Source organism: Ascidiella aspersa, chromosome 7, assembly GCF_963924565.1.
Source record: "Ascidiella aspersa chromosome 7, kaAscAspe10.2, whole genome shotgun sequence".
NCBI lineage: Eukaryota > Metazoa > Chordata > Ascidiacea > Phlebobranchia > Ascidiidae > Ascidiella > Ascidiella aspersa.
The window spans coordinates 1516123-1526819 of record NC_139453.1 but is presented as its reverse complement, the minus strand read 5'-3'; the positions used below and the strand labels follow the sequence as shown (position 1 = coordinate 1526819).

General features: G+C 37.8%; 1 protein-coding gene across 1 annotated transcript; it reads right to left on the bottom strand.

Annotated features, from left to right (window-relative positions):
- Positions 1–1276: 1276 nt before the first annotated feature.
- LOC146137203 (NACHT, LRR and PYD domains-containing protein 3-like) lies at positions 1277–10048 on the bottom strand. The gene is made up of 6 exons (XM_083393766.1): positions 10012–10048; positions 8087–9834; positions 6423–6488; positions 5591–5752; positions 2371–2532; positions 1277–1435 (listed from the first exon to the last, which is right to left on the bottom strand). Exons 1-6 carry the CDS (start codon positions 10046–10048, stop codon positions 1277–1279), a joined length of 2334 nt encoding a protein of 777 aa, XP_083249892.1.
- Between the last annotated feature and the right edge of the window lie 649 nt (positions 10049–10697).

The window sequence follows — 10697 nt, the reverse complement described above, 5'->3', positions numbered from 1 at the left end:
ATGGGCCACTTTTTACCTCAGCTTTTGTTTTTTGTTTCGTTTTTGTTACGGCTAGGACCACCAAGAAGTTAGGCACAGGAATTACCACGGCTTATGAGTCTGTTATCATTTAATAAAACATTGCAACTATCGTGGAAAGGTTTCTATGTATAATTACATTGGAGTGATTTCATTAAATGGCCTTTAATACATCAGAATGGGCTTCGGTCGCGAGATTTTCCCAGCTTGATGTTTTCGTAAATTTAGGGTCGCCTTGAATGAAGGATGGCAACTAATTGTTCAGAAGTTGATCCTCACACGACGCAACATGCTCTAGAATGCATGGCGTCTTTTGGGTGAGTAGATTAAATTAAAACGGAATAGTTTATATTAGATAAAAAAAATTACATAGTTCATCTTGGCTTGGATTTATTGTTTGGGGTTTAGCTTTGTGGCCGTGGAATCAACAACACGTCTAAATATAAACTCTTATCCACACTTTTAAAATACAGTACAATGAATGTACGGCTACTATATAATTGCTCGCAGCCCACTAAAGATTGCTAAAAGGTCACATTTGGTCCGCCGTCCACAGTTTAGTGCATACACTGGGGTACAGAGGGTAAATACCCCGGGTATCCATCCCAGGGGCATCAAAAGAACAAACGACTAGCGTTGTCATGAAACCAGTGTTTTCAACCCCAACGTCAGTTAAATCACCGTGAGAATACAAACAAGTGGAAGACACTTGAGCGTTGCTTATAATAAGAAGGATTTTGTGACTTACTCAAGCTCAATAATTGTTTTGCTTTATAGCTTGTGAGATTTAGTTTGTTAACAATTCTTATTCAAGTACAGATAGCGGCGCTTCATTAAGCAGAATTTAATGGTATTACAACGACAAAATCGTCTAAGGTCCAACCGTTTATAATAAGAAGATATTTGAGACAATTTATTACCATTCATAAATCAAAAGTTGCTAACATTTAAGCTTGATAATTGTATTTTTTTATTTATAGCTTATGTTAGGGGATTGAGTTTAAGAACAATCATCAAGCACAGAAGCACCTAATTAAGCAGAATTTGTTATTACAACGGCAAATATCTTAAGTCTAAGGTCCAACCGGATTGAACCAGAGAAAACTTACTACTTAAGTTCTGTTTTGCTCGCGTACAAAGTATTGCTGTATTTGTTCGACGCCGCTATGTTAAATGACTGGTTCACAATGGAAAGGTGTTACGTCACAGTCAGTTAAAAAGGTGACATCGCACTTATGCATATTGTCTCAACAACATGTCACTTATATTTGTAAGCTACCTCGCGCAGAGAATCCACATCAGCTTTATCGATGCCACAACTATCTAACCACAGATCTTGTACATTGTGGGCACAAGTTCGGAGGAAAGCGAGTCCTTGCGATCCCAACTTGTTGTTGCCCAGCTCCAACCTCCTCATCTACATAAGCACAACATAATGTTAGATACAAGCACGTGTTTGGCTGCATTAGGGTTTCTAACTAGAAACAGATCGTGTAATATCAGCCCGTAATATCGATACTTGTCCGATGCTGATATAATAAAATATTGCTGAGGTTTCCAAAGAAAATTCGTGCCAATTAAAATTCCATAAAATCACGGACATTTTATTACAAAGGAACTCAACACAAAACGTCGATGTTTTGGAACCAGATATGATTGACGCATTGTATTTTATACGTCGACTTACTACCAACGCGATTGCTAGAGATTAATGTTGTGTAAATTATTATTGGTTTCCTTGTTTAACTTGATTTACGATCCTGCCAGCTGCATTAGCTCCAGAAAGAGCCCAGGTTGGAGATTTGGAGTAACATTAACATGTGACTCAAACTACGATATGTTTGTAAATTTACTTAGATTTCAGCGTAACCAGTGACATTATATTTTTATCACGCAATTAGTTTGTTCAGATGTACTTTCAACGCACGTTTTTTGGTCATTATTTTACTGATTATGGCATCTAGGCAAAGTTTACAAACCAATGTATTTACTATATTCCTAAAAGGCATATTTGTTTACTTATCAATGATGAAGTGCAGGATTTTGAAGCCACGGCCCTGTAAGCTATTAGACGAGGTTCGCAAAGAGACAAAAAATTATTCAACAACGTTTGTATTTAGAAAGTGATTTAAACCATGCTTGGAAAACCTGTGGTCCACTTACTTTTTCAAATTCCCGCAGCAATAAGTGGGTCCCCACCGCTGTTTTGAACAAAAACTAACTGGTTTGCATTGTGGCGGGAACGCGTAGGAAAAACATTCCCATAAAAATTTGTTTACCTTTTCCCTTAATGACGTAATAAACGTAGTGACGTCATACTTTCAGCAAATAAAACTCTGTTTTATATTTTACCGGTCGATCCATTCGTGAGATGGCGTCAGTCAGAGGTTGCAGATCGGATCCAGCGATTTCGCAATCCCTCAACACCAGCTGGTTTATGTTGCTTACACTTGTTGCCAGGCAACTCAACCCACGTGACCCCAACTTGTTGTTACTCAGGTCCAAACGCTCCATCTATAAAACAAGAAAGTTGAGTTATTACACACTCGCCCTCTACAGATGCGCCAAGTTGTTTTAACCACGACATTTTGAGTTGATGACGTCATGATTTTTCCCCCTTAATTGATGGAAATAAAGAGATTAGTTGAATGCGTCGCTATTTACTTTAACCAACACATTATATCTTACCATAACACTGTGAACAAATAATATGCTAATTTTTACGCATTCTAGTTTTCTCATGTAACGAATAACTACTAACTAGGATAAGTTAATGACAGGATACAAAAGTAAAAGATGCATTTCAGACCTCATCAAAACAAGAGACATTTACACATACAGCGTCGTAAACATAAAAACTTAGAAAATGACTACAATGGCATATTAAGAATTGTTTAACTGTAGGTTAGGAAAACAGAAAGGTAGTGCCGAAATTACAGCGATTGAGTAAAACACTTAATGTGTAAAATTCAATAAAAGTAGTTGATTTTCAATAAATGTTTGGCTGCCATTAGAGCCACCAATATGTGCGACAGGTACGGGGTCTGCTGGTCTGCCCAGTTTATGGAAGGACTCCAGCCATAAGACCAAGATAAGAACAACACCAACGTCAGAATAAAACACAATTCGGAATAAGACCAAAATAGGACTAATACTTATGGTATTAGTACCGTCTAAATCGTAATAAGTCCTAAATCCGTAGGAATAAGACCTAAAAGGTCAAAATCATGCCTAAACGACACTTTAACTAACCCAAAACCCCACCCCTAAGTACATCACTAACTCCCCTAAAAGTTTAAACAGTAACCCATTTTCTAACCCCACCCATTACCCACCAATAACCCCAAACAGGACAAAAAATCCGGTGCCGAAACAGCGGCGCCGGTCAGACTAGGGCGTCCAAACGTAGTCACCAAAACGGCCGATGCCAGACCGATGGCCCCCGATCGTCCCATAACCTCTACTTACAGGTTCGGGCATTATTCTGGCCATTTAGGCCTTCTTTCGATGAATTTAGGCCTTATTCCGATGAACTTAGGTCTTATTCCGATGAAATTAGAACTTATTCCGATGAATTTAGGCCTTATTCCGTTGAATTTAGGCCTTATTCCGATGAATTTAGAACTTATTCCAAAGAATTTAGGCCTTATTCCGTTGAATTTAGGCCTTATTCCGTTGAATTTAGAACTAATTCTGACGAATTTAGGCCTTATTCCGACAGATTTAGGTCTTAGTCAGACGATTTTGATCGTATGCTGTACTGGATATTACTGCGTATTTGGCTTTATTATGTCGTTTGTCTTAATACTATGGTTTTATGTTTTTTGGGCTTTATGTATTATTGGTTTTTAGGTCTTATTGTGTGTTCCCTTATGAAACCAACTGAATCACAATAAAATAATTGGAGATTTGCGTTATATTTTACGAAATATTTAATGACTTCTTTGCAAATGTAAGAACGTGCTATTGCTGATACGTAAATAATTGTTAGGGCATTTTGATGCCTGACAATAGTAATTAATTTGTGTTGATTTACGGGCTCATGAACAGTTTTAAACTAGAAAAGTTACTTTGGCTGAAGGTGCTCACAATTCATGCTTTTAACAAAAAAACTACTTATTAGACGTATTATTTTCGTATTTTGTGCAATTTGGACTCATGGTTGTATTATTTAGTTATTTATAAGGAATTCTCGCCAACCGGACTTTGAGTAGCTTTACTTGAAAAGTATTTCTCTTATTATCATAAAATGTTTAAAACTTAAAATATGGTCAGCTGGGTTGTATTGTGGCGGGAACACGTGGAAACAGCATTACCAAATAACAATTTGTTTCCACATAACCTTTGTCGCAGACTAGTTCGGGACACAATCCCCAAAGTACCAAAGTAGCTGCTAAGGAAAGGAATGACTTTACTTTCTCGAGCAAGACGTTTATCGGACAGTACGACAATCAGTATAAGGCAAATAACCATGCACACCAAGTGCTCGCATAACGCTACAGCTTGTTTCTAACCACGAGTTTGCAAACATAGCTCAAAATGCGTCCGATTCTCTCGGTATCGGCTAGTAGCCGTTACGAACGGCGATGCCCGCGGCCAAACGCATTAGTTCGGCACAAAAGGGCTACAATCCTACAATAATTAAATTTGTTACAACCTTAGAAAGGTAATTAACATGTAGTGACGTCACACGTCCAACAACATCAACTCTGTTTTATATTTTACCGGTCGATCCATTCGAGAGATGGCGTCAGTCAGAGGTTGCAGATCGGATCCAGCGATTTCGCAATCCCTCAACCTCAGCTTGTTTATGTTGCTTACACTTGTTGCCAGGCAACTCAACTCACGTGACCCCAACTTGTTGTTACTCAGGCCCAAAACCTCCATCTATAAAACAAGAAAGTTGAGTTATTACACACTCGCCCTCTACCGATGCGCCACGTTGTCTGAAAATAACCACGACATTTTGAGTTGATGACGTCATGATTTTTTCATTCTATCTAACCATAAAATTGTGAACAAAATGCCTTTTTTTACGCATTCCAGTTTTCCAAGTAACGAGCAACTAGGATAAGTTAATAACAGGATACAAAGTAAAAGATGCATTTTTATACCTTACTTAAAACATAGGGCATTTTACATATATAGCGTCGTAAACATAAAATAACTTTAAAACGACTGCAAATGGCAGACTAATAATTGTTTAATTGTAGGTTAGGAAAACAGAAAGGTGGTGCCGAAATTCCAGCATTTAAATAAACCATTAAATGTTTGGCTTCCATCAGAGCCACCGAGAGTGGCGACAGGTTCGGGGTGTGCTGGTTTGCCCAGTTTATGGAACCAACTAAATCGCAACAAAATAATTCGAGGTTTAAGTTATATTTTACGATTCTGTATGTTTAGGAATGATTTTTTTATCTATTAAATTGAACCCTAGCTGGTTTATATTGCTGCGGAAACGCGTAGGAACAGCATTCACATAACATTTTGTTTTCAATTCCCCTAATGACGTAATTAACGTGTAGTGACGTCAAACTTCCAACAACCGCAAAAACTCTGTTTAATATTTTACCGGTCGATCCATTCGTGAGATGGCGTCAGTCAGAGGTTGCAGATCGGATCCAGCGATTTCGCAATTCACCAACCACAGCTGGTTTATGTTGCTTACACTTGTTGCCAGGCAACTCAACCCACGTGACCCCAACTTGTTGCCAGCCAGGTACAAGAGCTCCATCTATAAAACAAGAAAGTTGAGTTATTACACACTCGCCCTCTACAGATGCGCCACGTTGTCTTAAAAATAACCACGACATTTTGAGTTGATGACGTACCGTACAAAAGTAAAAGATGCATTTTTGGGCCTTACTGAAAACAAGTGACATTGTACACATATAGCGTCGTAAATATAAAAAAACTTTAAAATGACTGCAAATGGCATACTAATAAATGTTTAATTGTAGGTTGGGAAAACAAAATGGTGGTGCCGAAATTCCAGCGACTGAATAAAACATTAAATGTTTGGCTGCCATCAGAGCCACCGAGAGTGGCGACAGGTACGGGGTATGCTGGTCTGCCAAGTTTATGAACCACAATTAAATCACAATAAAATAATTGGAGGTTTACGATTCTGTATGTTTTGGACTGATTTTTTTATCTATTGAAATGAACGCCAGCTGGTTTATATTGCTGCGGGAACGCGTAGGAACAACATTCACATAACATTGTGTTTTCCATTCCCCTAATGACGTAATTAACGTGTAGTGACGTCACACTTCCAACAACCGCAAATACTCTGTTTAATATTTTACCGGTCGATCCATTCGTGAAATGGCGTCAGTCAGAGGTTGCAGATCGGATCCAGCGATTTCGCAATCCCTCAACCTCAGCTTGTTTATGTTGCTTACACTTGTTGCCAGGCAACTCAACCCACGTGACCCCAACTTGTTGTAACCCACGTCCAAATACTCCATCTATAAAACAAGAAAGTTAAGTTATTACACACTCGCCCTCTACAGATGCGCCACGTTGTCTGAAAATAACCAGGACATTTGAGTTGATGACGTCATGATTTATTTTCACTGTTAAGATTAACAGTGAGCTTGCTAAACCGCATTTTTACGTAAGTACTTTATGACCTATTTAATTGTGTGATCATTCTATGACTTGCGGTCAAAGGTCACTGAGCACATGGTGCCTTGACACTGTAGTTGTCCTTACGACAGTTGGTGTTACTACATTGTCGCAGTAGGAACTCATTTTGTTAGTTACTTGTAAGTGTTTGGCAATGATGTTTAAAACATTGTTTTGTATAGATTCATTCGAATTAAGGAATCCACTTGTTTAGGCCTTCGCGTGTATTAATAAATTCCTGTACGTGTACACTGATAAAGACTTCAGTATCGGATCGGATCCATTAGTTTTCATTCACAATTAAAGATATTTGCTATAAGCTTCGCTATCCACTTTTGCAATAGTGTAGAAACGCATGGAATGATCATTATTACGAAATGGTACGTTTGGTGTACCTTTGGGCTCAAGTATTCCCTCAAAAAAACACGGTATTACGTAGTAATTGTGCTAATGAATGGCAGATTGAATTTAACAGCGAGACAGGTGCAGCAAATAGGTCCCGGACCCCTGTTGTATTTGAAACAGATAAGTTAAAACAACTGCATTGTATGTATTGTATGAATTGTATGTATTGTACGTATTGTATGTATTGTATGTACTGTATGTGTATTGTATGTGTATTGAATGTATTGAATGTATTGAATGTATTGTATGTATTGTATGTATTGTATGCATTGCATGTATTGCATGTATTGCATGTATTGTATGAATTGTACGTATTGTACGTATTGTACGTATTGTATGTACTGTATGTGTATTGTATGTGTATTGAATGTATTGAATATATTGAATATATTGAATGTATTGAATGTATTGAATGTATTGAATGTATTGCATATATTGCATGTATTGCATGTATTGCATGTATTGCATGTATTGCATGTATTGCATGTATTGCATGTATTGCATGTATTGCATGTATTGTATGTATTGTATGTATTGTATGTATCGTAGGTGATAATTACGTAGAATCTAACATATGGAACGTATGAAATGTACGTAAGGTATATGTCTTATGTATTGTATTGTAAGTAATACAAGTAATGTCAATTATGTAATTTGAATTTAGCATTCCAATTTTATCGTTTTTTTTCGAACTGAATCTAAACCAGGAGACAGCTGACTCGATGAACCTTGCGGTCTTTCGCTGTCTCCTGGGAACGTCAAATATTTCAAAACATTGTGATTTCGGCGATTCTCGTTTTTTGTTTTTGTTTTTTTTGACGTTCCAAATAAAATATTATCCTTTCCTATCCTGCCTTAAAGTGAGCGTTAGAAAACCACGAATATTCCATTACAGCAGTAACCAACTAAACTGGCAGTAATTCTGCATCCGAGTCTATTATGACAGCCGCAATATTACGTCATTGGAATTTATTCATGCGTGACCTCACCTAATGGTTATAAAAATCTAGAATTATTATTATTAACTACAAACCTTGTGATTGGTGAGCGTCATTGTCTCCATCAACATTTCCAAACCGTTGCCGGTTAGTGTGACTGGGTAAGGCCCGATGCTGATGACCAACTCCCTTTGTGTTGCTCGAAGCACGTGACAGAGACTTGACACTTCACTCGGAACGATCGTTCCACCCTTTATATGAAGCTCTCCAGGGAGGGAATCAGCTAGAGCCCTGGTGATGCCTTCATCATTGGATTCCTGTGCTAAACTGCAAAGCTTAAACAATTTAAATCTGTAATCATATGTTGAAAGTTGGGACCCAAGCGAAGTGATTAGATCTTTAAGCAAACTTTTCTTGCTGGCAACATCAGCAGAAGAGATTTTAAATATGGGCTTTAGCTTACGATGGATTTCCGTGTTTAGCAACCCGAAAAGAAATCGTAGAACCATCTCCCATTCATCATTTTCCATGATTTGAAGCTGTTTAGAAAAAGTTTCAAGGTCTGTATCGAACATCAGATGGAGTGCTGCAAAAAATTCATGCCAAAGGAGGTGGATAAAGAAGAAAACTTTGTCCCCGTCTAGTATTTTGAGGTCAGGGTCTGTGGAAGAAACTTTCATGTCGATTTGCAAGTGGAGAAAATCCTCCAACACAGTAGAATCAAGCCCTACTTGTACAAGCTCTTCGTTGTCAAATTGAAACTTGTCATTGAGCATTCCGTTAAAAGCCAAGTTTGAAAGTTCATGTAAAATATTTTGGTCAGATTCAAACTTTGGGGAGCGAAAACGGGTGGCAACAAACTCAGTAAAAACATCAGTAAGAGTGAATGAGCTATCATTTGTGCAATATTTTATGATATATGGTGCTAGAGTTTCGACAAATATTGGAATACAACACAAAGCATTAGCTGATGGGTTTTGTTCTAGTAACTTTTTGATCTTTTTATAATCCTCTTGGTTTGGATAAATTTTTCTGAGGTACCGATCTTGGGAGCTTTCATTAAAGCCAATTACCCGTACTGGAAAGTGGGGCTTGCAACTAGGGTGTAGCTTGTGATAAGCCCCCGGTCGTGAAGCAAGCAGCTTGTGAGCATTTGGAAGAATGTCGCCTCGTAGAAGGTTTTGGAGAATGACAAGTGGCTTATTGCGATCGTACAAACCGATCACTGGAGCATTCGACGAAAGGCCTTTAAACCTACATTCGTCCATACCATCCATTACAATATATACGTTATTGGATTTAGAAATTCTGGCCAAAAGTTGATCCTCTAAACCTGCTTGATGCTTCCAGTTCAGATTAAAATTTCTGGTTGAGGTTGTAAGAAATTCAAGAACACTCATAACCTTATCATTATCTAATTCCTTAAGATATAGAAATGCCAAATACGAACTATCGTGAGCAGTTATTGCATCTCTAACATGCTTTTTTGATATGTCTCTACTATGCTTGAAATACTGCTTAGCAAATGTAGTTTTGCCAATTCCAGCAGAACCAATCAAAGTAATAATGTTGCCATACCTTGTAACATGATCGTCAATCGCAGCTTTGTTGCTGAATTTCTTACTTTCAGCCACTTCAGCTGCATTTTTCTTTGCAGTAGCACCCAGTTCATCCACTGTAACCCTGGTAGAGTTTGATGTTTTGCTGGGAATCAATCCTTTTGCACCAAACGTCTCCAGTGTTGATTGACGCTCCACTATGGCCTCAAGTTCACACAGATCAGTCGGCAGAGTTCCAATGACCTTCTCAGCATATTCGTTGAGGGCTTCTCTTAAGGATGCATCTGGAAACACAAAATAACATTCTCTGTAACACTGTTTTCAAACAATTAAATGTATAAAAGCAAGTTTTAAACAAATACTCCTTTACTGCATGGAATGTTTGTACAAATATTATTAATAAGCTAAAACACTGTGAGTCGAACCAGGGGTATATCTATTGAGCTCAGGCAAACACAAACCGACCAGATGCCATCGGTTGTTGGCACAAATCACCATTATGTTTGTCTTTCAACACTCTGTTGACCTAACGTCGCTTTCAATAAATCAGAGCCAGCAATGCTGGGAAAAACACAGAACATGGCTTCCTTGTTACAATCTTAAAATTATTTTATTGTTGCAATTTAAAATCATTTTAATGCTGTTTATTTCACAATTATCGCTATTTTGTTTTATTTTAAAAGTAACAATTCACACGCCTGTCTTCTGTTTACCAGTATAGTAATGTTGCAAAATGGATAGTATATATATGCCTAGGTATGCCAGCAGTGATATGTTGTGACACAGTTAACCAAAATGCAATTTAAGGCAATGAAGTTAAAGTGTCATTGATTGTGATGCTTTTACATAATTATAGGTAGTTATTTATCAGTGAAGGTTTGCGAAATGTCAAAGCATATGCTCATTACTAAACTGTGAATTGAAACCTCACTGCCCACATCCACTGGATGCTTTCCACAATCCCACCTCATCGATTAACAAATGTATTAAACACAGTAAAGTATCTATGACTCACCGGCCTCTGCAATGGAGCGTTCATCAGGTTTGCCGGCAGCTAGAAATATACAATATCAAGGTTTATCGAACAGCATTAACCACACAAACATTATAGATCCATCTTATTGGTTGCAATTGGTAGTGAACGTGT